The 27,838-nt window shown below is 30.2% G+C and overlaps 2 protein-coding genes across 3 annotated transcripts in view; one reads left to right on the top strand and one right to left on the bottom strand.

Moving 5' to 3' along the window:
• The first annotated feature begins 96 nt into the window (after positions 1–96).
• On the top strand, positions 97–20,540 carry ifc (delta4-sphingolipid-FADS-like protein ifc). The gene is made up of 5 exons (XM_035362754.2): positions 97–350; positions 772–1,094; positions 8,859–9,066; positions 17,534–17,745; positions 18,812–20,540. Exons 1-5 carry the CDS (start codon positions 269–271, stop codon positions 18,947–18,949), a joined length of 963 nt encoding a protein of 320 aa, XP_035218645.1. The 5' UTR covers positions 97–268; the 3' UTR covers positions 18,950–20,540.
• Positions 20,541–21,607: 1,067 nt separating this feature from the next.
• The window catches only part of LOC118191949 (sphingomyelin phosphodiesterase 4), a 52,452-nt gene continuing 46,221 nt past the window's right edge, over positions 21,608–27,838 (bottom strand). For both annotated transcript variants that reach the window (XM_035362848.2, XM_085821079.1), the window contains exons 15-16: positions 27,555–27,821; positions 21,608–22,100 (exon numbers count right to left, since the gene is read on the bottom strand). In XM_035362848.2, coding sequence (XP_035218739.1) covers positions 21,765–22,100; positions 27,555–27,821 — 603 coding nt within the window. In that variant the 3' untranslated portion in view covers positions 21,608–21,764. The remainder of the gene's footprint in view (positions 22,101–27,554; positions 27,822–27,838) is intronic.

Raw genomic sequence — 27,838 nt, 5'->3', positions numbered from 1 at the left:
TGCGATCCTAGAGTAATTTATTGCTATTTAAAAAAAATGTAAACTGTCATCTGAATGTAGCAACTGTAGGATTAAAAAGCAACAAGTTGAAAGTACATGCTGTGGTAGTTAATCTGACTTTGATCTTTTGCCGGCTGGTACTGATTGTCAGGATGACTGGTGTTACTGTATATTGAGTATTATGTATGTTATTTTTTTAATATAGAAAGTAAGGAAACGAAACGTGAATTCATTTTCCTGCTGCTTTCTGTTGTTTTGGGAGTTTAACATGGGTGCCAAAGTGTCTAGATCAGATTTTGAATGGGTTTATACAGATGAGCCTCATGCAACTAGAAGAAAAGAAATATTAAGTAAGTCAAGAATGATGTTGACATATTCAAAAATTCAAAATAATGACATGTAAATTATTTGAATCCTCTTTAAATTTACTAAAATTCAATAAAATCTTAGTATGGAAGAGAAGCGCCACAGTAAATTCAACATAAGTGATATTACGGTCCTTTCTCTCTTGGCATGCATATTGGCACATATAAACTACATATTTCATTATTTTTGTATTTTCCTTGAGCTACTATAAATTACCCGTAACTGAAGCTGGATACAGAATCGTATACGAGATAAATTGTTCTTCTGAACTGAAGAGCATTTATAAAAATGTTTGCTGTAGCTGTAATTAATTTAACGTTGGATAAGATCTTTGTATTTTATGTATGTATCTACAGATGATATGTAATTTCGCGATCTACATGTTATGTGCTTTTTTTTAAATAGAAAAGTATCCGGAGATCAAGAACTTGATGGGTTACGATCCAAACTTCAAGTATGTTGTTACTGCTATGGTACTTGCACAGTGTATTTCTTTTTGGTTGCTCAAGGATGCATCATTTACTACACTCTTCATTGCAGCATATTGTTTTGGAGGAGTTATAAATCATTCTTTAGGGTTAGCAGTTCATGAAATATCTCATAATTTAGCATTTGGACATGCAAGACCTATGCATAACCGAATATTTGGAATGTTTGCAAACCTACCAATTGGCATACCCATGTCGATCTCTTTTAAGAAATATCATCTTGAACACCACAGATATCAGGTATGTTTTTAATTTTAAAAGTATTAATTTGATATTAGATTCGGGTAATGACTGAGTACTCGTCGTATATGTCGCGTTTACTGCTCATCATAAAGTAGCCAAATCTCATGTGCACTATACTAGAATGTATTCAGGATACTAGGATTAAACCTAGATTGATATATAATTTAAGGCATAACTTTTGTTTTTTAAACTGAGTACTTGCGTATTATAGCAACCACTTTGAAAGAAGTTGCCAAACTTGGGCAACTATATGCATAACATTTCTTTAGGTAACCATATCCATGTTAAGTAGCAATCCAAAAATTCACTGAATCACCTTTTTTTTTTTTTCTGTAAAAAATCTCCAAACTCTGCCAAGGTAATTGTGTGAATATGGAAGTACTAAAAATGAGGTACTTTTCCGTTTCGCTGGCACAAATCTCGCTGAGCAGACTTTATTGCGGACAACACACAGAATAACTTAAAAAATGTTAATAAATGTTAGTTCTAATAAATTTTTATTTTGAAGGCATAAAAGTTTTAATATTGTTTAAAATTTTATAAAAAGACATTAATTTAAGAATTTACTATGCTTTCATGGTACAACATCTTGATTCGCCGTTTCATATCACATGACCCCGAGTGATCTCATCTCACGTAAACTACGCTACAAAAGTCTTAATTCTCTCAGTAATTATCTACATTAATTTCAAGTTAAATCTTAATTTGGAATTCAAGTTTAAATCAAGAATTATTTCAATTCTTACAAATAGCTTACTCAGAAATTATATGAAACCGCAGTGCTTTACTTCAATAGTGCATTCTCATTAGAGTTAATGAATTTAACCTTTGACTTTGCCTTTTTTATATTTTTGCCTTCGGGTAGGCAGTATGATTGCATCTTAATTACCGTGAATGGCCTTAGGGCATAAAATTGAACTATCTGGTAAAAATTCTATGTAATTGTGTGCCAGTATTGAAAGAATCAATCTGATAAGAAATGACTGCAACTTGTTTTGAAAATGAGGCATAAAAAGTTTACCAGCGAGAAAATTCCATTTCGCATTGATTGTACCATTTTTGGCGACTTTATCTATTGAGTCGGCAAAATGGAAAAGTACCAAAAATTGTTTTTGTTCACATATTCTTATCAGCATATTTTTCCATCAGTAAGGGAAGTTGATAGAGGTCCCGCCAAGCTTGCAGCAGTTAATCTAGCAAAATTTTGAAAAAACTCATGACTGTTTATTTATTGAGATGGTAGAAATATATTTACAAATGCTTTTTGGCGGTACATGGACAGAGTTAGGGCAATTCTTTGACTTGCTATTTTGGCTTTGTTGTTTTTACACAAAGCCAAATTAAGGCGCTACACAGTACCAAAATAGCAGATCAATGAATTGCACAAACTCGGTATCCATGTACACATCGACCTGTTTTCACCTAAAAAAAGTGGAACTACTCTTATATGTTACCTCATGTTGCAAATATGTAATTTATAACATTTTTGGCAAGAAACTCCACTCCTCCATATTACTATCTAAATTTTTTGTCTACATTTCGAATTTTAAGCCTAAAATGTCTCAAAAAATGCGGTTTTCGCACATGCAAAAACCACGTTTTAAAAACACAATTTAAGCTAAAAATCCGAAACAAAAAAAAATTTAGATAACAAAAACGTAAAGTTTTTAACCTAAAATATTTGACAAAAATATACACAGCGATATGTTTTAACTTGAAAAAACATCTACGAATTGCTTATTCTAGGCACCGAAGGAATCTACTAACTACGTACACCTCGCTTCAATAAATTAACATAACAACAATAAATTTCAAAAAATACCATGTATATTCTGTTTAAACTTCAAAAAACACCTGTGAATTACACAATCTAGGCATTGCACACAAGTCAACCAAATAAACTAAATTACAAACAATTCAAAAAACAACAATAACATTAGAAATTCATAGTAAAAAAAAATGAACATAACATTCTACAAAATAAAAGCAGTAAAATAAAATGAAGTTTAATACATTCCTGAATAAAATATTGCCAGTCGCACAACGCCTCTGAACAAAAGTGCCACGATTTTGCTATATCACATGCCTTTCTGAGATTCAAAATTTCAAAAGTAATGATAAAATCTTCCTCCAAAGTTAACTTACTACACAAAAATCACAATCCAAATCTTAAACTTTGCTGACAGCCACATACTTTATCTGTAAGCATTTGACTGCAAATCCACACAAGAATTATTGTAAATGCCCTTCTTCGTCCGTGTTCTCATAGCAGCTCTGCATTTTGAATTCCGTTTTAAAAGTCCTACAGAAATTCCAAAAATACACTTCAATCCTCATAAACACACACATGAACAAAAGACTCGTTAATAACTCCAACATCGTAACTTTTAATACTAAATTTACTTTCCACACAATCTAAAATACACGACTGAAATATTGCCACCATGTCTATCATTGCAACATAGGCCATTTCAAAACACACACAACACGAACCAATGAGCAATTAAACCACTCCAGCAAAAGATGTTTCAACATCAGCAGGGTTGCCATACAACACACAATTGCGCCAAAAACCAGCGCAGAACACATATCGCCACATTGGTGATATTAGGGTGCATATAAGAGTAGAGCCAGACAAAATATATGTAATCTCAATAAACTACATTTTAAATCAAACTATGAAATAACATAAAATATGAAATTCATCTTATAGCATCTAAGCACTACACAAAGAAAATATCCTCTTATTTAGAAATTTCTGTGTCTTCCATCTGTGGCACACAAAATTCCTTAACAGTATCCAAAAGCTTCCTAAATTTATCTGTATACTGGCATCACCACAATTCACAAAAATAAGAGTAAAAAATATCCTCCATAGTGCCGGACTGTCAGTGGCAATTCTTGCATGAACCTTTTTTGCGACAAACCCATTCAAAGCCATCTGAACGATCTTTACATTCGAACATACGCATTTCATTCATATAAACAGGACATAATAGCTACTAAGTAAACCTTTATTTACACGCCAGTCAATTAGTGCTTTTTTTACCCTTTTGTTCCAAATCATTCAGAAACTTCAAATTAATCTTACCACATTTAGCCATTTTACCATGTAAACCACAAAATAGCAGCGTACTTCTTCACCAACATCCAATACACAAACAAGTCCTTACAAATCTTTTCCCATCAATCAAATTCACTGCAATCATGCAACCAATTACATCATAATAGGGTTTCCATAACATTCAACTACTCAGGTTACCATAAATGAAAAAACAATAACTTGGCGATAACCCAAGGGGTCACTCTTAAATATAGGCTAACCATTGAGATATTCACAGATCACATTTTATTTAGTTTCATAATCAAATTATATAAATTACAGACATGCAATATAAAAACTTGACTAAAGCAAAGTATTGGGTGCACGTCAAATTTGGTGATTTTGTTATTAGCTAATGATTGTAATCTGGTAATCTTACTTTCTTCATTAGCTAATAATTTTATTCTGGCTACTTTATTTATTTATTTAGTTTTGATAATCTGAATCGGTGAAATTGTGGAATATTTCTCTCATAGTTATGTGTTGTCTATTTTTTAATGTTATTTGTAAAACTGCATATTTTTAAGTGGCAAAAATAAAATCTGAGTTTTACTATCATTATGTTGGAGTGTTTGGTTGTTTCAAGTGTTGTTGGATGATTGTAATAATAGCCGAAATGTGCAATATAGATATTTTTTATAGTTTCAAACAAAAGGGGAGAATGTTTGTGTTAATAGTGGTACATGAAAACAAATTGAATTGCGAATAAGGTTGAATGTTCTGTGTTCAATGATGAGATGAGTTTGGCAGATAGTCAATGCATAATGCTGATGTGTGTGATGTCGAATTTATGCAGTTCTCTTACGTTTTTCAAGTGGAAACAGATTACTATTTACATGGGAAGAACAAAAGTGCACAAAAATTTACAGGTTTTCATGAAAAACGTGTTTTATTTTTTTATTATATTCTATACTTTGTATTTAATAATTTAAATTTGTGCTTTAAATTGCTAAAATGTGTTTTCTTTTGATCTGTTGATAATATTTGTCAACAGATTAAAAAAAGAAACATATCATAAATATCAGTAGTTTTTTTTTTTTTTTTTTTTTTTTTTTAATCGCTAACTTGCACTCAATAAGTAACTTTTACCAAAAAATGAAATAAAAATATGAGCTTAAGCTTAAATTCACAGACATAGTTAGTGAAACTGATATTTATGATATTTAGTTCTGAAAGCCGAAAATCCTTAATGGTGTTCAACCGAATCCAAAGCTTAAAAAATGGTTTCACACTCTTGATATGACACTTTAAGGGATATTCAAATCTTGGATGACAATTTGTTTGTTGTCCATCAATTCTACCAATTATTCACCACTTCTGATTTTCCCTTAAATGATGCTTTTGAGCCATAACTACTGAATACTAATTACACTCACTTTAAACAACACTACAGATCAGAATTCCAGCATGCATCCATTCCGGTGCAAATGTATGTGCAGAAGTGCAGTTTTGTGTTTAATTGCATTTAATTAACATAAATAATTTCAGCATTGGGCATTGATTGGGACATTAAGTTATGGAGCATATTTTTTCTCGTTATCCTTTAACTGTGATGACCAGTGTATATAAATTTTTTTGGTTGATCTTTTCATTACGGTAACTGGTAGTTTGGCGACATTTTGGAGGCGATAAAGGTTACTACCTGGGACTTTGGCAATAATGTGAGCAGTACTGAGTTCCGATTACGCATTATTTTGTGTGGGGGAAATGAGAGATCATGGGATATGTCATGTGATATTAATGGACGAATTACGGTTCTTTAATCGGAAAAGGGGGGAAATCGGGAAAAAATCTGGAAATTTTGTATTTGGCTTTATTCTGTGTTGTGTGAAATAGTGTTTGTGAATTTTTGGATCTCATGGCCGTAAGTAAAGTTAATTCGAAATGGGTATTTAGTGGTATTGAAAAGGATAGTAAGAAATGTTTTTTAAGGTTGTGTGAGAGAGAAATAAACATGTTTTATTATGTTATTTGTTTTACCTGGTATCTTGCTTTGAAAGATAAGTATGATTTTAAAGATTCTGAAAGAGAATGAAGAAAAGTGTATCCGCCACGTAATGAAGATTCTGAAGGAGATTAGGTAAGTTAGTATTTTTAATTATTTTTATGCATTGTTGGAAATGCAAGGTGGAAAGGAATTTGGTATTATTGGGAAAATTGTTATTAGCAATGATTTAGTTTAAAGTAATTAGGATTGTAAGGTAATTTTTATTAATTGAATGTATGTGCTCATGTATATTTTAAATGGTGTTTTTGAATTTAATTATATTTTAATGAAATGATAGTTATTTTGTGAATTTTATACTTGTAGGAATTTGGTGTATGTTTAAGTTGAAATAAATGTGCATGGAAATAATTTAAATATTTGATAATAAATATTTGTAATGCTTCATGTATGAATTCGTTGGTGACGTGTATAATGTAATAGATGATTTAGAGGTAAAAGTTTTTGGATATTTTATTTATTTTATATGTGGAAATGTTCATATTTGTAAAGGGTAAATACTTTTTCGCGATCAGGTAATTTCATATATGTTCTTTTTACCGGGTTTAAAGATTGAGAAAATTGTCATGTATTTTCGTGAAATTTTTCGAATTTATGAGAAAAAAGCAGTGTACATGGATATAGTGAAGAGTGTGCGGAATGCCATTTTTGTGCAATTCTGGGATGTTTTTTAAGTAAAAATAAGTCGACGTGTACATGGTTCAGTGATATTTTAATGAAATGATAGTTATTTTGTGAATTTTATGCTTGTAGGAATTTGGTTTACGTTTAAGTTGAAATAAACGTGCATGGAAATAATTTAAATATTTGATACTAAATATTTGTAATGCTTCATGTATGAGTTCGTTGGTGACGTGTATAATGTAATAGATGATTTAGAGGTAAAAGTTTTTGGATATTTTATTTATTTTATATGTGGAAATGTTCATATTTGTAAAGGGTAAATACTTTTTCGCGATCAGGTAATTTCATATATGTTCTTTTTACCGGGTTTAAAGATTGAGAAAATTGTCATGTATTTTCGTGAAATTTTTCGAATTTATGAGAAAAAAGCAGTGTACATGGATATAGTGAAGAGTGTGCGGAATGCCATTTTTGTGCAATTCTGGGATGTTTTTTAAGTAAAAATAAGTCGACGTGTACATGGTTCAGTGATATTTTAATGAAATGATAGTTATTTTGTGAATTTTATGCTTGTAGGAATTTGGTTTACGTTTAAGTTGAAATAAACGTGCATGGAAATAATTTAAATATTTGATACTAAATATTTGTAATGCTTCATGTATGAGTTCGTTGGTGACGTGTATAATGTAATAGATGATTTAGAGGTAAAAGTTTTTGGATATTTTATTTATTTTATATGTGGAAATGTTCATATTTGTAAAGGGTAAATACTTTTTCGCGATCATGTAATTTCATATATGTTCTTTTTACCGGGTTTAAAGATTGAGAAAATTGTCATGTATTTTCGTGAAATTTTTTTAATTTATGAGATAAAAGCAGTGTACATGGATATAGTGAAGAGTGTGCGCAATGCCATTTTTGTGCAATTCTGGGATGTTTTTTTAAGTAAAAATAAGTCGGCGTGTACATGGTTTATGTGTATGTGTTATTTTGAAAAACGCGTAAGGTGTATGGTATTGTGCACTTTTTCCGAATTTTGCAGTGAATATTTGTCATGATTAAGCAGTTTTGTTTGATAAAATTTCTAGCATAAGTGTAATTCGGCTAGTAGATTGTTGGAAGAAGTGTTCAGTAGATAAGAAGAAAAGAAACATGTCTTTACTTCGTGAAGACAAAATGGCGGCGGGGAAAAAAAAATAGAGGGTTGCTGTAGGGGAGTTGGTCGCCAAATTTTCGCCAAAAAATTGCCAAGTTACCGTAATGTAAAGATCAACCATTTTTTTTAATATTAATGAATTAGCAAATTCCTAGCATTTCCATGGCTGATATCAATTGTAATAAATTTTGAATTTTTTTATATTATTTCATAATTTTGAACCAGGCTTGAAAATGGATTAAAATTATTCTCATAGTAACTTTCAAGAAGAGCATCCCACATTATTGTCATCATAAAATGGAGTATGTTCATTATGTGAGGCACCTCTGTAAATATCAGTATTAAACAATATGATTCAGCGCTTGCAAGATTTCTTACATTCTTCAATGATAAATAAGCAATATAAACACTCATCGTAATTTATTGATGATATGTTGTTGTATTTAATAAATAGAAATTAGTGATGTAATACAACCAGAATGACTACTTGCATGTAATATTTTGCATCAATTTAAAAACATTATTTCTAACAGTTCATAAAAATTAAATTTATAAATTATTACAAATGGCTTCACACTCTTGATATGGAAATTGATATATTATTGCAATATTTTATAAAATATTGTCATAATTTAATATTTTATAATTTTATTAATTTTATACCTGTTTCAAATGTAATTTTGAAAATCCTCTAAATATATTTTTATTATATTTCAAAATTATTATCAAGTTTAGGTATGCAAATAAACTGCTGTTATTATAATTCTTAGTTACTAATCTATGCCATTGATAAGAAATGAGATTTCATAGCTTTATTTAAATAAAGAATTAATAACAAATTAATTATATTTGGGATTTTTTTTTTTTTTTCAGGGTGATGAAAAGTTAGATACAGATCTACCTACAAAACTGGAAGCAAAACTTTTTTGTACTACATTTACAAAGCTACTTTGGGTCCTTTTGCAACCCTTCTTTTATACACTGAGGGCATTTTTTGTGTATCCGAAGCCACCTACTGCACTGGAAATCATAAATGTTATTATTCAGTTGGCTTTTGATGCACTGGTGGTCTATTTCTGTGGTAAGAAACATTTGATTACTCAAAATAAATTAATTGTTTTCTGATTCAACTGGGGTCATAATATATATTCGTTCAAAATTTTTTCAAAAAGAAAAAAGTTTATTGCACAGTTGGTGAAGTTTGTGGCTGGATAGGTTTGATGAGACAAACCAGACTTTAGCAGCAGGTCAAGTTACATTTTCCTGTTCCTTTCCTAGAAATACATTTAATTCCTCTTCATAGTTTTATTTCTTATGATATTGCACTTAAGTGCTGATACATGATTAGTTCGATATCCAAACCATTATATTTTAAGGACCCTTTAAACCAGCATAAGTTTGATTTCCGGGTTTTTGAGAACTCGGCCATCTTTCAAATTCCTAATTAGTTGACAAAGACACTTTGCGTATGGATGTAAGTAATTGAAATAACTTTTTGTGCAATTCATATTTTAGACTAGTGGTTATGAAATTTAGTAAATGGGCTGCTTCAGACTTTTATTTTTTGACAAGATGATTCTTTACTTAAAGCATTTTAACTGGGGCTAACTCATGCATAATCCACAATCATAAAAGTACATTAGAGCACTTCATTTTCAGTTAAAAAAATTTTATGATTGTTAAAAAAATTAAAGGGGAGAAAGTTAACTACAAAGGGAATTCTACTAGTGAGAGAGTTCCGCACTTACTTTTCACTATGTGCTTTCTCCAGTCTGAGATGAGAATTTTGTAATTTTTATTTAAAGGCAGCTATAAAAGTATTTGCTGCTCGATTGGTATATAGCTAGTGATATCAACTGCCATATTGATAGAAAGGCATAGGTGTTTGTAAGCATATAATATGTGTGCAGCAAGGAGATACTCACAACACACAGTGAGTCAAGTATCCTCTTAAGTGGTTGATGATAGAGGAAAGAGGGGTGGGAGACTCTCCCTTTGTTATTCTTTATTACTGGTGCTCTATTTCTGAGAACATAACTGGGCAGAGCTTAACAGTTAGCAAGACCCAGTCATATGTGACACTTAAGGGCCATTCCCACTGGGCTTTATCTGAGCTAATTGTTCCTGTTTTTTTTTTTTTTTTTTTTTTTAAACTGGTTTTTTCCCTTGTTTACTGGTTTTGGAGATGATAAACTCCAGTGGGAACCCCAGTCATCTCCAAAACCAGTTTTTTCCCATAAAGTTGAAAAATCTGAACTGCAGGTACAGCAGAGCTAGTCGACACATGGAACTGACTCCGTTAGCTCAGATAAACCCCCATTGGCTCCAGTATGGAGACATCACTCATTTGTTCAGTAACTCTGTTGGCTCTGCTGTGGAGCCAAATGTTTTTAACATGATTATGCTTAAGATGGTGTGTCATTGTCAGCATTGGCAATTGTTATCTGTAGTTAAAAGGTGCTAAATCCCTGATATTGAGGTTAAACTATTGTATGATCCTTTTTTATGGTTAAAAACACTAATACATTCTCTATAAAATTGTACAGCACAATAAAAATAAGCTCTGATGCATTTAGGATATTGAGATTAAGAGATTTTTGTCAGGAGAGAGCAAGAGTCTCTACATCAACTTCTGAGACAAGATTAAACAGAAAACTGCATATATTCAAAAAAGTTTGAAGGTGTGGTATGGTGTGGTGTATTTAATTACGGCAAAGCACTCTAGGGCTATCTGTCTAAGGGGAGGGATGCCTTCGTGGAGGACTTTCTAAGGGAAACTGGCTCGTATACATGTTACACGTGGGGAAAACCACGAAAACACCCATGCAGCCAGCCCGTTCGCGGGATTTGAACCTCGGACCGAACTACCAATGTTCAGCGACTTTACCGCTCGGCCGCTGGTGGGCCAAAAACATTTGAAGGAAGGACTGCATTGTGTGCTCAGAAAAGTGAGAAAAAGTATGCCAGACATCAAACTAAAGAGTAATATGACATTTTCCAAAGTAAACCCTGAATGCACAGTTGTTTTCAAAGATATCAGGCAATGGTTAATTATGAAATTTAAAATTTATGTTTCATTTGCAAGAGGAATATGCATTTTTATAAAATAAATAAAACTGAAAACATTCGCAGCATGCATAGTTTTGTCATGCAAAATAATACTTCTTAGATGATATGCTGCAAAAATGTGCAGGAGTTGCTGTGCTTGTAGGCAGTGGTACAGAAATGTGCAGATTGCTGAGTTAATGTACTTTAGCAATGCTAGCTTTGTTTTAACCTGCATTTATACGTGTGAATGTGTTTTAATGTATTTATATTTAATTAACTTCATGCTAAAAAGCAACTATCTTTTGTTTGCTTGGGTTACTGTTCAAACCAAAATTGATTAAGTTGAGGAGACACTGATCACCAGCAGCAAATTGTAAAGTTCTGTCAGTGATTAATCTTTGATATTAGTATTCATACAGGAACTGAAATATATGGTTCACTTGAACTACTTATATAATTACTTCACTTGGACACTTATCTCTAGAACTAACTGAACAAAAGATTGCAACCTGAGACTGAAGTTGCTAATCTGTAACTCGGATTATTCTTGTATGCTGCCAAATGTATTTAAATCTGAATTTTCTATTTGCAGGTTTCACAATTTATATTTCTTTACCTCTTCTCTTTCAAACTGTAATAATGTATGGTTTCTGCTTGGCTAATATTGTTTTTCCATGATGCAGTTTGCAAAAAAATCCTGTTAATTTGAGATCAATTTAAGGTTTTAGTTTTTTCTAAAGCTGATTATTTGCATTGATTTTTATTGGATATCTGCAATAAAGGCAAAACCTCTAATTAATCATTATCAAATTTTAGATAATTTTCATCATATTATACGACAGAGAGTAATTTGAAACAATTGAGAAATGTTTTCTTTATTCAATATATTTCAGTGCAAGGGGGAAAAAAGCTGTGTATTAACAACTTAGCAGAGCATCTGAGCAGTACACAAATTTTTGCTGTTAATTATTTTAAAAAACAAAGCTTTATTACTTTGTTGAATATTTAGTATTTTCTGTGCTACATCTGAAAGTTGCATGATAAAGCATGGGAATGCTTTAACTTTGTAGTGTAAAGAAATGAAACCTTTTTAGACACCACCAACACTAAAATTATTACTATTTTACAATTACTACACAACTATTCTTTACTAAAAAGTGAAGATCACTGGTGATATTCAAAGGGTTTCTGAATAGTTTTATTCATACATGAAATTGAAGTTTTGGGTCTCGGAGTAAATTTGAAAATATATCTGAGCATATAAAATGCAGCTTTTTAGCAAAGTTTTATTTAAAATTCCATCCTAATATTAATTTTACAAATGTGACTAATGAGATATATTAATTACATTCATAAATAGCTACATCTTAGTCATTTTCCATTTCTAAACAAATGGCATTTAACATAACTTCACTCAAACTGTGAAGCATTTCATCTTTAAATTATGTTGGCAGAAAGCTAGGAGTTAGCAGATAGAATTACATGTTTCTGAAATTATCAAAAAATGCATCTTCTGATTTTAAATGTGTTTCTAGGTTTTCATGTTTTTAACTATGATTAGTGAAACATGATGTGACAGGACAATAGTGAAATGGTATTTATTGATATAATTAAAAAAAAAAGATTGTTGAAAACTTAACCAAATTTCCAGTTGTTTTCTACTTCTTTACAGCATATATAAAGGATACTTTCTCTCTCTCGTTATTTACTTTTTTCATTTTTAGTAATCTCATTTAACCTTGTATTTTCCTCCAGCTACTTTTATATGACAGACTGACACACAGATATAATTGTTTGACATTCATAAAAAATATTCCTTTTCCTCTTGTGAAATGATGCAATAGATTTTATTTGCTATAGTTATTCAACTTTTTTGGTTGAAACTAGGATAGAACATAAAAAATAAATAAAAGCTCACTTTTTCCTCTTATAGTTTTCCTCCTCACCTCTTTTTTTTTTTTTTTTCCCCCAAGCTAGGAGTAAAAAGTACTTTTTCCTTTAATTCCATAAAAAAATATTTCTTTCCTCACTACTGATAGACATACTTGTTACTGTTACTTAGTCTTTTTCTTGATAACAAACAAAATGCAAAAAAGTAAAAGGCAACAAGCCCCCATGTATCATGTTGAATGCACTACGAATATCAAAGATAAACATTTAGATTTGCTGAAAACTGAATCATTGCCAGCTTTACATCATAATGTTGCTGCTATTTTTCAGTCTTTTCACTTTTATTGTTGGCATAAACTAACAGAAAATGTATTTCTTAAAACTGAATTTAATTAACTATTAAGTTATGTATTTATATTTATCTTATTAAGTTATATATTAAAAACATTTTCATGCAATCTGTCAAAAATGGTAGCTTATGATCAAAAGTGTGATACTTTTTGATTTACATGTTAAGAAATATTTAATTTATTCTTAAAAATTATTATTTAATATTTAATACAAGGATTAAATATGGATATAGTGTAAGAAATATTTTTAAAATTAATAAAGACTTGTAAATTATAACTGATGCAAAGGTTTAGGGTTTGAGAAAATATTTTGAAATGTTTTTGTAACTTTTCTTTTTTTGCATTAATATTGTTGTGTGCGTACGGGTTCGTTATGAAATGAATGCACAAGTCCGATGAAAAATGAACAAAAATTTATTACTATCACAACAGAAATGCTTAAATTTTCTCAAATTATCATGCAGTATCACAATATCTCACAGTAGTTATCTTTTAACTACTTAAATGTACAATAGAACGTAATTCAAAACAGCTAAAGAACGCTAATCCGCGAATTCGCTATAATCAACAACGGCAGTTTTCTAAACAACAACAAACTAAGCAACTACTACAAACTGAGATGTTTTCCTCTTTTTATAAGATTTTAAAATCACGCGCTAGAATTTTCCAGTACTTTCTCGAAATCAAAAAGAGATATTTATTTATTTAACGCACGCGCTCTTGTATTTTTAATTTTTCCGGCTTAGCTTTCTTTTAATATTCGTCATGCGCTGCACTGCACGAGAAATAAAACCATTTAATTTATAATTAAACTAACATTAGCTTTTTAAATACCAAATTCGTAACACTGCCCCCTTCCCAAGGACTGCACGTCCCGGGCAGTACAATCCCTGGACAGGAAGCTAAACTTACAACTGTGGCATAAACATTACATTACAATATCAAACAACATGAACAATAAATGCAATAACTAACTTAAACAAATCAAATGCTATCAAATACTAAATACAAAACAAATACTAAATACAAATCAAATACTAAATGCAAATCAAATACTAAATACAAATCAAATCAAATACACATTTAAAAACAAAATGGACCATGGTCTTATACTATTTACAATTATTTACATTATGTACTATGGCCATAGTAATAAGCTAACCTGTCGTAAGAGTTCGAAGACTCACGGATCTGAACCATGACGTCATTCGTGTTCAGCACTGTATATGGACCATCCGAAGGTGACTGTAATTTAGGACTCAGTCCTTTTCGTTGAATCGGGTTCCACAACCACACCTTGTCTCCTTTGTTGGATCTATGTCTAGTAGCTCTTGTGTCGCATCTGGTCTTCATTTTCTCCGTGGCCAAGTTGACTCGCTTTCGTGCAGAATGGTGCATCCCCTCAAACCGGGCCTGGGCATCTTGGATGTGTTCCTCAGGCGATGAAGGTGCATCCGTAGGGCGAATAAACAGGCGGTCACAAGGCAGACGAAGGTCTCGGCCGAAGAGCTTCTGGGATGGAGAATACCTGGTAGTCTTGCATTTCTTTTCGACCCTGGTATAATTTCGGCAGCTTCCCGAGCTCGATCTTTTGGACAAGGCGTCGACATTTCCAAGTGAGGATCTCTTCTGAGGATGGATAGTCATGTCACCAGATGCTGAAAGCAATTTGTTGTTTTTGAAGTCTAAGGAAAAATTGTATTTCCTTAAAAAGTCCAATCCGAGTATGCATGGATCTGTGATATCCGCCACATAAGCCGTGTGATGGTAGGCGGCACTTCCAAACGTTATGTTTACGTTTAACTTCCCAGTTATGTCGATCTTATCACCAGACGCAGTCTGAAGGGTAACACAGGATGGCGTCCAAATAAGTTTATCTTTAAACTGTTCAGCTGAATCTTTCCTAATGATGGTAACATTAGCTCCTGTGTCAATGATCATATTGCAAGGAACTCCATTGATATTCCCATTAATGGACAGTCCGTTACTGTTGTCACTCACTGTATAAATTTTAAGCGCTTTAAAACAAGGTTTTTCATTATCTGGCAACCTCCATTCTTGATATGGTCACTAATTTGTTTACTGCGTCGTTGCTGAGAAATGGTCTTATTTTCCGTACCTCGGGGTGTTTTGCAGTTTCTTCGTATGTGGCCTTCAACTCTGCAGTTCCAGCACTTTAGAACCAGTTTCTTTTCACTTCTGTTCCATCTCAAGCCACTGACTTGTCTGGTAAAATCATCTGCTTTATATTCCGTACCCTGGGGCATTCTGCAATTCCGTCTTAGGTGACCTTCACTACCACATCTCCAACACCTTGGAGCCACTTTCTTCTCGCTCCTACTTTGTATCAAAGCTTCGACTTGTCTGGATAAATCATCTAAACGAGCCATCAATTGGTCCCCTGGGTCGTGGACTCGCACAGCTCTGACTGGGTAGCGATCTCTAAGAGTTGGTTGCTGGGCTGCCTCCGATTTCATGGCGTACAACAGAGCGCTTTTTATATCCTTTACATTTGCCATTCGAAGAGCTTTTTGTATTTCAGGATCCCGGATGCCGTCGATAAAATATTGCAGCGACAGGATTTCTCTTGTTTCTGTCGGGCACTCCGAAAAGGCGTGATGTGACAGCCTTTCAACATCCGTGGCGAGCTCCTGAAGTGTTTCGGTGGGCCTCTGCTGACGGGATTTTAGTTGAAGCCTGCTGTAGTCTTTCAAACACTTTTCACCAAAGCGCAGTTCCAATGCGCCGGATAGAGCTTCAAAGTCTAGTCTCTGGTTTTCGGGAAGCGTCTTGAGGATATCCGCTGTGTCTGCTCTCAGAGAAGCGGCGAGATGACAGGCCTTAGCTTGGGAATCCCATCCATTCGCATCCACAACGATAGAAAATTGTGTCCTATACACCTGCCAGGAGGTCTTCCCATCATATGTAGATAGTTTCAGAACGGAACGAGCAGGCATCGATAAAAATTTGAAACCTTCAGAATTGTTTCCTACCGTCGCTATGCACTTCTTTAGGCTGTCAACTTCTTTGGCGACGGCAGCAGAAACCCTATCATCAATTTGTTGTTCGACGGCAGAAACTCTCTCTTCTATATGTTCTTTTACAGAAGAAATTCTTTCTTCTACTTGTTCTTTTACGGAAGAAACTCTCTCTTCTATTTGTCCAACTTTAGTTTCAACCGCGTCTATTCTACCTTCCATAGCCTCAAATTTATTTTCTATTACGCAGGTAATTTCTCTTTTCATTTCGTCCTGACCTGCTTTCATCTCATTTTTAAGAGATTTCATCTCTTCCTTAACGGATTCCTGGCCCAATTTCATTTCTCCTTTAACGGATTCCTGGCCCAACTTCATTTGTTCCTGTGCCGCTTTCATTTCTTCCTTGAGGGATTCTTGGCCCAATTTCATTTCTTCTTTAAATGAGGCAAAGGCTGATATTAAATGCCTTAATTGCTCTTCCATCGCTCTTGTTATTGGCATTCAAATCCCACTTCTGACACCAAAAATTGTTGTGTGCGTACGGGTTCGTTATGAAATGAATGCACAAGTCCGATGAAAAATGAACAAAAATTTATTATTATCACAACAGAAATGCTTAAATTTTCTCAAATTATCATGCAGTATCACAATATCTCACAGTAGTTATCTTTTAACTACTTAAATGTACAATAGAACGTAATTCAAAACAGCTAAAGAACGCTAATCCGCGAATTCGCTATAATCAACAACGGCAGTTTTCTAAACAACAACAAACTAAGCAACTACTACAAACTGAGATGTTTTCCTCTTTTTATAAGATTTTAAAATCACGCGCTAGAATTTTCCAGTACTTTCTCGAAATCAAAAAGAGATATTTATTTATTTAACGCACGCGCTCTTGTATTTTTAATTTTTCCGGCTTAGCTTTCTTTTAATATTCGTCACGCGCTGCACTGCGCGAGAAATAAAACCATTTAATTTATAATTAAACTAACATTAGCTTTTTAAATACCAAATTCGTAACAATATGTTCAAGTTTTTATGATATATATGCATTGCAACAAAATTTCATTTTCCAAATAAATAAAAATGAATCTTTTGTTTAAATACTGTATTATGTGGTTGCTATCAAGATTTTTTAATTTATTAGAAATAGTAAAATTTTGTTACATTTTTTTAATTTTCTTACAGAAAATTAAAAATGAAGAAATATTTGTTAGAGTATTAAAATATATATATATATATATATATATATAAAGTATGTCATGATCTTTATTTTTAGGTTTTCGTATACTAGCATATATGATAGGTGGGACACTGCTTGCTATGGGTCTACATCCTGTGGCTGGGCATTTTATTTCTGAGCATTATATGTTCAAAAAAGGATTTGAAACATATTCTTATTATGGTCCTCTGAACTTTATAACTTTTAATGTAGGCTATCACATGGAACATCATGACTTTCCTAGTGTTCCTGGATCTCGGCTACCCGAAGTAAGAAATTATTCAAGTTAATGCTTTGTATCTGTTTTTACACTTTTATTTGTTGCCAGTTTTATTTTAAAATGAGTAATTAGTTTTATTAGTTATAAAAATAAAATAATAATTAACAGTATTTGATTAATTATTTTACTATTTATACATTTGAAATTTTCACATTTTACCTCCAAAATGGTAAATAACATGGAGCATTAACAGAATATATTCATACACATTTTAAATTGTATTACTATAGAGAAGCATTTTATTAATGATAGAAGTTGCTCACCAACCTGAATACTGGCAACTGACAAAATTCAACCTCTTTCATTTCTGTTATTTCAACTGAAAAAAAAAAAAGTTTGTGTATTTATTTCAAGAGAGTGAGCAGATTCTTCTTTTACTGAAGCAATATGTACCGACTAAACATGTTAATTCTTTCAACCTAAATATAATGGATTATCTTTTGAGAAACATGAGAAAGAAAGAAAAAGGGAAGGAGTATTTTTATCAGATAGGTAAAATATGTAAAATGTACTAAATTAAAAATAAAGTAACTCAATCCTGTATAAGTTCTTTATATACATAAATAATTAACTTTTGGATTTTTAATCTCTTAAACGGAATACTAAACTGCTTCTTGTCTGCTATTTAGAATATAGAAAATTGTCGATTATTAATATTAAATTTCATGTGCAATTTCTGTAAATACAAAAGACATAAAATTACAAGAGTTGCACATCAAAAATTTTTTACATCATTTTTTCACATAAGTGGATTTTTTTCAACTTCCAATAATTATAAATTTAAAATAATGAGTTTTAAAAACATGTTTTCTAAAGAGCAACTAAAATGAAGTTTGTTTCAAATGCCCCCATGCCTCCAAAAAATCAGTTTTTTATTTTTAATGCATTTAGTACAATACTTTTAAATATACTTTTCAACATTCCTGCATACATGTTTTATACTTCTTGCAGAAACTCATTATATTTCGTCATTTATTCTTTTAGTATAATTATTCTAAAAAAATATAGATTTTGAAAGTTTTTTTTTTTTTTTTTTTTTTTTTTTTTTTATAAAGGTAAAAAGAATAGCAAAAGAATATTATGATGATTTGCCTCAGCATAGTTCTTGGAGCAAAGTGATATGGGACTTCATAACAGATCCTGCTATTGGACCTTATGCTCGAGTAAAAAGACAGCATAAACCTAGAGATTGAATATATCTTAATTGTTACCTTATGTTTATTCCAGAATAACTTATATGCTTTTTATTTGCTTGTTTGGCAATGATTTCTAAGTGAAGTTATGAACCTCATTTCACTATACATATATTTCAATATAGTGCTGTATAACAGAAAGCATGCATCATTTATATTTTATGAATACAGTTACCCCTTTTTATAAAGGAGATAAATCCAATTGATTTCCTCTCAGATTTTACAAGTTCTGCTGTCTGTGAATTTATGGAATATTTTAACTACATAAGTTATACTTTGTAATACATATTAATAAAATACTTACATGCATATAAGTTCTAATAAAATGTAACTGAGAGCAAGAACAGGTGAATTGCTAGTTAATCTATAAAACTGAAACATTGGTTTGTAAGAACGTTTAAATATTATCTGTTGTGTAATAAATTATGCTCAAAGCATGCTTATGAAAGTTATTGCTAAGTGCCAGAAGCTATGCAAAAATTTCAGAAAAGTGCAGGAAGGGAGTGACTATAAATTAAGTATAATATATAAAATATGCTACTATTATAAGATGTTGAAGATGCTGTAATATAATATAAAGTACTTCTATAATGTATACAAGAATAGGTATGCTTGAATATGATTAGTAACATAAGCTGTTTGAAATTTAAAATATGATAAGATAAAACAGTTTATTTTAAATTAAAAGCTTTATGTGCAAAGCAAATTTTTAACTTTTTCTTTAAAATTCTAGAAAAATATATTATTCATAAAAAGTGTCATTATATAACATATTTGCAGTATACCACGGCTTCACACAAATAAACATTTATCCTATTATAAAACTTAAAATATCAATTAATACATTGTACTAACTTAAATTTTTAGTGGTATATTCTTGTTATTATTATTTTTGTTATTATAAGAATTCTCATGCTTTTAAAACTTGTAAATGGTGTAAACTAGTCTTATTTATAAAATAATGCATTTTTATTACTTTATGAATCTTATATATTTAGGTACTGTATAATGAAGGGAAAAGATTCTTCACAATCTGCTGGAATTAATGTGCGAAAGCCTTAACCATTATTAACATTTCTTCATGTATAATTTCATTGAGTAACTATTATTCTGAAATTAATATGATCTGATTTGGCTGCATTAAAATATTCAAATAAAATCTTTGACAGTCATATTTTTCGTATGGTATTTTTTCAGACTGTTTTCCCTTCTGTGTGTTCATTAAATGTGAATATTTTTAGAATTTTGACTTGCAAGTTGAAAATCACTGTGTATTTAATACTGATTACAATATTGCCACTAGTAAGATAAAATGTAGACTAATTTTCTTAAAGAAAAGAAGTTGAAACCATAAATGTAAATAATTGAATAGAGCTTATGATATGTAGACTGTAGTCTATAAATGCATTTTCTTGCATGAAATGTTAATTATTGTATTAATATTTCTGTATGTGATGACATGAACTGTCATATCAGAAAAAGAGCATTTTTTGTCAAAAAATGGCATGCATTTTTTTATTCATAAAATTCTTTTTGATGCTATTATTATTGTTTAACTATATATTCTTTTGAATAAATATTTTGAATCGCATTGTGTATGTAATTTGTGTTCACGTAAATTTTCATTTCAAGCACTTAATAGATGCAGTATTGTATAAAGTAGAATTTGAAATTTTGGAATGCATTACTATTTTTTGGACATTATTTTCAGTCATTTTGACTAATCAATCATGGAATACCTGAGAATTAATCTAAAAAAATACAATAATTCCCTCCTCAGAATTTTTACAAATGACATATCTATTTTAGGACATAAATTGGCAACATGGAAAGCTAACTTGCATTCATAATTCAGTCCTTTTAAGAGAATAATTGCATATTCCAAGATGTTGTATTGCTGAAATTCAAACAAATGGATACAACTGTTACTGATTCTGGATTATATGTATATTTTTTCCTAATAGGAGGGAGTTAATTTTCAAGTGTAGGTTTCTTCACACTTTGCAAAAGTGTAACATTCCTATGAAACAATTCAAATGATATAAAGCATACATTTACCAATGATCTATATGCAAAACTTTTAATTTCGTGCAAAAAATTTTAGAAATTTAAAAGTGAATTAATAGTTCAATGAATTTTTTTGTATAATTACCAGATTATGATTCTAAACTAATAACACTGTCATGAAAATATTAATAATCCATTTTTAGATTTTAAAAACTTATAAATAAGTTCTCAAGCTAAAATTAAAATAAGTTCTCAAGCCTTGGGAAATAATAATTTCCAATAACCAAATGACATGAAACATAACACTAAGAATATACAATACCCATAAATACACCTATTAAAATAATATATGTGCTATTAAAATAATATTCGTTCACATTAGTTACATGAGTGCATATTTAATTATCTAAATTTTACTTAGCTCATTGGAGTTAAGTTATTTTTGCATGGCTGATGCTAATGAGCTATTCCTTTTTCATATGCTTTAGTTCATTAAGAAATAATGACTGGTAATTAACACTATTGATAAAACATTTAAAGGATTACTTTGCATTTCGTTAAAGTATTTCACCTTGAATAAAATAACAATAAGACTTGTCCATAATTTTCAGAAGTAGTATTGATAACACACATAGCGAATAAAAGTACAGCTTGAAGTTCTAACAATAAAATTTATTTTGACACATAAAAATACAGATATGCATGATTATTTACAGTACAAAATATTTACTAAAAATATATATATATTTTTTTCCCTGTATTAGTCTTCGGCAATATGTTAAAAATGTTCAAAATCTTTATAATGCATTTAGTCATCTTTTCTCCCTATGGGCACTGGCCAGATTAAAGCACTTAAGAAAAGAAATAAGAATAAAATTATAGACAAGAGAAGCATTGTGAGAATCGGATGATAACCAAACCAGTAACTAGTTAACAAAAGAATGAACAGATAAAAAATTAATTGCTTATTTGCCAAAAATCGGAGATTAATTCGTGGTGGCAGTTGAACAGGTTCCATGGACACAGACTGCATATTGCTGGCTTTGTTAACATTATAGTAAATTACAGGCTTTGATAACATTCTTCGGCACATCTTACCCCATATTGTTGGTTGATTATACAGATTCTGAATCTCTGATGAATACTGAAACAACAAAAAAAAAATATATATATATATACGTATATATATATATATATATCATTGTTGATTAGCATCAAAATTTGCTATTTAATACATAGACATAATGTATGGGTATAACAATACACACCACGTTCACAAAAGCCATTCTCTGGCCTTTATTTTTGAAACGGTTGGTTGTAGACATATACTAAAATGTTTTAAATGATACAGATTCATGTCTTCTTGCTTTTAAACAATTAAAGGAAAAGTTCATTTTTTTATAAAATATGATAACCTTACTTTTCATATGACCTCCCTGGCCTCAATACTTAGGAAAATTTTGTACACGCCACAAAAAAAAAAAAAAAAAAAAAAAAAAAAAAAAAAACCTAAAATGTTTGAGTCTTAAACAACAAAAATTGACTGAGATGACCATATATTCATATTATAATTGTACTCAGAGGCCTGAAAAATAAAATATCAATTCAGAAAAAGTGATGAGCATTTCTAAGCGGATTACTGTGAAAAATATTAGTCAATACAAAAATTTTCAAAATGGAAATCTTGCAGAATTTGCAGTTTACAAAACACTGACAGGCATGCAGCTAACTCATGGTCTGTATTATTTGCATTAATTAAAAGTGAATTAATAGTTCAATGAATTTTTTTGTATAATTACCAGATTATGATTCTAAACTAATAACACTGTCATGAAAATATTAATAATCCATTTTTAGATTTTAAAAACTTATAAATTACTTTAAAATGAAATGAATGACATTATTTTGGCATATTAAATGTAACAAAATTATAAATTAGTGACACTATTAAATTATGAAAGAATATCATTAAATGGCATTTAAAGAGAGAAAAAAATTAACTTGCATTTATTCTAAATTTATTAATTACTTGCCCAATGCAAATTGAAAATGACATCAAATACCATAAATTTTGAAATTAAATATTTTGGTTAATTTTAGTCATGTGGGAATCAGAATTTTTGTGTTTTATTTCTTATAATGAATACAAAAATTTTGATTGAGTAGTATAAGAGCCAGAGGAATGTATAAAAAGTTAAATTTTGTAATTTTTAAAAAGGTGATTTTTTAAATTTAAAAATCCAAAACAAATATTTATATTATTTAAGAACATTTTTATATGAATATATGGTCATATGCAAAAGTATATGCATGTAACCAGTGGTGTCGAAAATAAAGGCTGGATAAAAACGTATAAATACAATGTATAAATGCAACAACTTCTTCAATAAAATGAAACAATTGATGTTTGAGCTAATATCAACAGTGCTAATATATACTGAAACATAGAACAACATATGAAAAATAAAATAAAATTAGAAGAGAATCACACAAATGTAAAATTTAAAACTAGGCAAAACAGCAATTTTAGTTTGAAGCAGATTTTGAATAAAACTACTGACTGCCGGTAATCAGACATAAGTCATCCCTATTCACGAGAAGAAGAAGAATGGGGAATTGTGAGGAGGGAAAATATTAACATGGATAACAGATTCAAAAATAATATAACCACAGTTGCGGTCTGAAGGAAAGAAATATACATCCAAATTTTGTATTCTGTATTTATTTGTAAACAATAAGATACTTTTGTGCACTGAAAAATAAAATTCTTTAAGGCACTTTCTTCTTTCTAGGCCTTTTTCGAGCATAATTAAAAGTAGTTGCTATATTAAAGAAATTGCACAATGAGCTGCAATATTTTATACAGCTCACTGTGTTATTTTTGTTCCATTCAAAGTCTAGAATCTTTGGACTGGAATAATTCTTTAAATTAGCATAATAAATAAACACTTTGGTTTATAATTAAAATGGTTACATATTTCTATGAAATTACATTAGCTGGATCCAATGAAACTATACTATTTGGATTAATTAATTAAAACCATTACATATTTCTTCTTTTTGTAATAATTACTTAGTAGGACACTGGCTGCACAAAAGGCTAATATATGAACTACGTGAAATATCTACTTCAAATTATTGAACAGCAAAGTTCACCTATTGTAGAGCTTGCTGCGTTTTGTTATGCTTACTATTCTGAATATTATGCTTAAATAAAGATAATATGTAAAAGTTCATGACTGCATATTAAGAGAATAAAAAATCCCCAGCTCTGACATTATCATTTTCATTTTGGAACAGTTGAAGGCTTTTTGCAGAACAATGCAAAGCATTCTATTTTTGGGAATGATACCTAAAAATCAGGGATGTATCCAGAATTTCTAGAAAGGACATGCTGCTGAACACAAAATATTACAAAAATAATATTAATAAATGAAAATTAGAGTTATATGTATGTGAAAGTTGAATATAGTATCTGTGTATTAATGTGTTGTTAAACATTGTGTAATATGGAAATTAATTAAATGCATATAATAAATTTTAAATTTCTGATTTAAAGTCTAAAATGGAAGTTTCTCAGGTAAGGTTTACAGACAGTTTGCATAAAATTTAATTTTATTTCATTTATGCAGATCACACAATAATATATTTCCAAGTGTACTCTGCAAATTAATTGTGTTTACTATTGATAAAAATTTTAATTGACCATTAATAAAAAGCAAACTTTAAACTAAATGTACAGTACAATGTAAAACTTTGAAGCATAATACTCGCCTTTGCGTACTAATAATGCCTAAAACATAATAATTGCACCATATTCAGTGATAAACAATAAAAGCTCATTTCCTCCATCTGAATGCGATAAGAGTACCACATGCTTTTACGGAAAATTTGAATATGCTTTCAAGTTGCGGGAGGAAAAAAAAGGGGGGAAAAGATTTTCCCTTTGTTCTTGTAAAATACACTATTTTGTTAATGATGCTGCTGTTCATACAGCATGCAGAGGCAAAATTAGAAAAGGCACGGCGGCGTACAGTTAATTTTGTTCTAAATAAAATTGGTCATTAAATGCAAAACTGTGTATTTAAAGTAATTAATAAGGATTTTATTATTTGACTGAGTTAAAAAATAATAATTCTTTTTTTTTTTTCTTTGCTGTTTAAAATTAATAAGCATGCATGTTTAAGATGCAACCCCTAATATGATACCTTGTGTTTTTGTAAATGTGTAATAGCACATTTCATTGGGTTATTTAGCAGTTCAAAAATTCAAAGGAAAACCTTAAAATCTAAAATTACATGCTTATAAAAGCTCATTGGATTTAAAATAAATTATAGCTATTGCAAGTTAACCGTTCTATTTTTTAAGAACACCAATTAACATGAAAATGTGATCTTAAAATCTGTCTATGGAATTTATCTATTAAATACAGAAAGAGACCTGCTATAAGTTTGTAATTATTATGCTCACTGGCACGAAATTAGGTAAGACTAACTAAATTTTTATTGTTTATATTTATTTAAGTTTAATGTCATGATTCATTTTCACTGGAATATTCTTCTGTAATAATGAGAAAGTTTTAATAGCACAGGTTAATTCTTGCTTCATCTCCAATTTTATAACAAGAAAACATTCCAGTAATCAATATTTAGCATAAAGGCATATTCAGTGGGCCTTTAACTATCATTATCCAAACACTTATTGAAAACACATTAAATGCCTTGCTCATGCTAAGCCCATACTAATTTTGTTACCATCATAATTATGACTTAATTTTTTCCTTTATTTTTATTTATTTATTTTTTCAAAGGCATTTGACAAATATAAATAAATATAATAATGATTTAAAATTAGGCAAAAAGGGGACTTTAGTTTATACATTTTGAATAATATGATGCAGTGAAAATAACAGTAGGCGAAACTAATATGCTTTTTTGTCTAATTTAAAATTTTACATTTGCCTCCAATTTGAACTATAATATTGATGTTACACTGATAAGTAGCTTAATATTAAGCTTTGAAAGATAAAGATGTCCTGTGATAGCAATAATTAAACCATTTCCAGCCTCCCAGTTTTTTCTTTCTTTTGTTGCAGAAAAAATTATTGAGATAATTTTAAGCTAATTATTATGCATATACAGGGCAAATTAGAATAGATTCTGTAAAAATAATTCTAAAAGTTTGTGACTTTAAATTTGGCAAAATGAAGCTCAAATCTTTTTTTGTCACCAGCTGCATGAACAAATGGCCACTTAAAACAGTTATATATATATAGAGAGAGAGAGAGAGAAATAAGTTAATTCCCCCTGAGGAGTCTGTATTATTTTGGTTTCCTTTCAGTAGTTCATTTTTGAATAATTTTCTTTATATGGCTTTAATTATTATTAACAATTTCTGTCACAGTTTTATGTATATCCACTACTAAGGACCATTGCTGGTAAAGAAATTTTTAAATGCCGATTTAACTTTTACTATTTAATACTTGTAAAAAATTTTCTTAAACACTTTTAAATTTAAAATTTTTTTAATATTACTTCAAATATAGGAATTTGGAAACTGGAATTTATTTAGACTTCAAATTGTAACTCTTACTTCTTAATTTAATTTGAAATACAAGAATTTTAATAGGAGTATTCCACTTTAATTATTATTGTGTGTGTGTATTATATATGTAACAATAATATTACATAGTGAAGAATACACTTAAAATTCTAACTGTATGTTCTTTTCATTTTTAATGGCGATGTTCTCTTATTTGAAAGTACGTGGTATTAAATCCACAGCCCCGTAGTCAAGTTGTTTTTCCCGCCTTTTCTACACGTACAGTTATAGAATGTTCTGGAATTATTTAAAGCGAACTGGATTGGCTGACGTCATTTCTTTGAAGCTCCGCCTTTCCAGAGGCTATAAAAGGACTCGCAAAAGAATATTGGGGGCTTTTCTTAAATGTAACGATGCAGTAAACTTCATACAAAAAGTTATTAGTAATTCTTTTTATTTACTCAGGATATCTGATTTTGTAACTGTTAATTCTCCTGAATAATAATAAATGGATCCTGTTTTTTAAACTTATCGTCTGATAATTTAAGCTACGACTACATTTATGATTCTTCACCAATTTTATTTATTCCGGACAAAAGCTGGTACATCATATATATATATATACATACACATATACATATAATTGAAATGAATCTGCATTTATTGCTTTTAAATAAAATACAATTAATAAGAACAACATAAAAATGTAGTTTATCTTACTTATTACTGTGAAACAAATGAGAAAGTAGAAGAAATATGCACCTAATAAATCTATGATCAAATAAAATTTTAACCATAAATTAGTGAGATAAGAGGTATAAAACACTGATAATCTCAGGTCCTACATATTAAAAGAAGACATAAAAATTCATACTTATCACAAGTAAAAATTAAAATCCAGTCATTTTGTTTATTACCTACCTTCTACTATTAGATATTAATGCCTGAATTTTATTACGAAAAAATATGTCATAGATCTCAGATCCTATGATAATTTACACTTAATAATAACAACAATAATAAATTGCATACTACTTTTACATGCATATTTAATTACCTTTTCATTCAGATGCTGAGAAATTTCATTGAAAATCTTTACTAGGAATGCTATTTCATATGTACGTACAGGCTGCAGATCAGGATTTCCCCAATAAGTAACATCAGGTTTCTTTTTCTTATTTAATAACTGAAGTTTTTCATCAACAGACAATTCATGAAATTTGGATTGATGTATTTTTTCAACATTGTTGTTTGTTGATGGTCCAGCAGTAGTAAATCCAAGCTGACTTGCAACTGATGAAGTATTTATTGGCGGAGGTAAAACCTGAAATATATATACTT

This window comes from Stegodyphus dumicola, chromosome 7 (genome assembly GCF_044657685.1).
Source record: "Stegodyphus dumicola isolate Sdum_Otavi_A_Nest chromosome 7, ASM4465768v1".
NCBI lineage: Eukaryota > Metazoa > Arthropoda > Arachnida > Araneae > Eresidae > Stegodyphus > Stegodyphus dumicola.
This window is presented reverse-complemented; position numbering and strand designations above follow the sequence as displayed.

Coding starts and splice junctions, on each gene's coding strand:
- ifc (XM_035362754.2), top strand. CDS start 269: ATGGGTGCCAAAGTGTCTAGATCAGATTTTGAATGGGTTTATACAGAT. Junction 351..771: donor TAGAAGAAAAGAAATATTAA/GTAAGTCAAGAA, acceptor TTTTTTAAATAG/AAAAGTATCCGGAGATCAAG. Junction 1,095..8,858: donor TTGAACACCACAGATATCAG/GTATGTTTTTAA, acceptor TTTTTTTTTCAG/GGTGATGAAAAGTTAGATAC.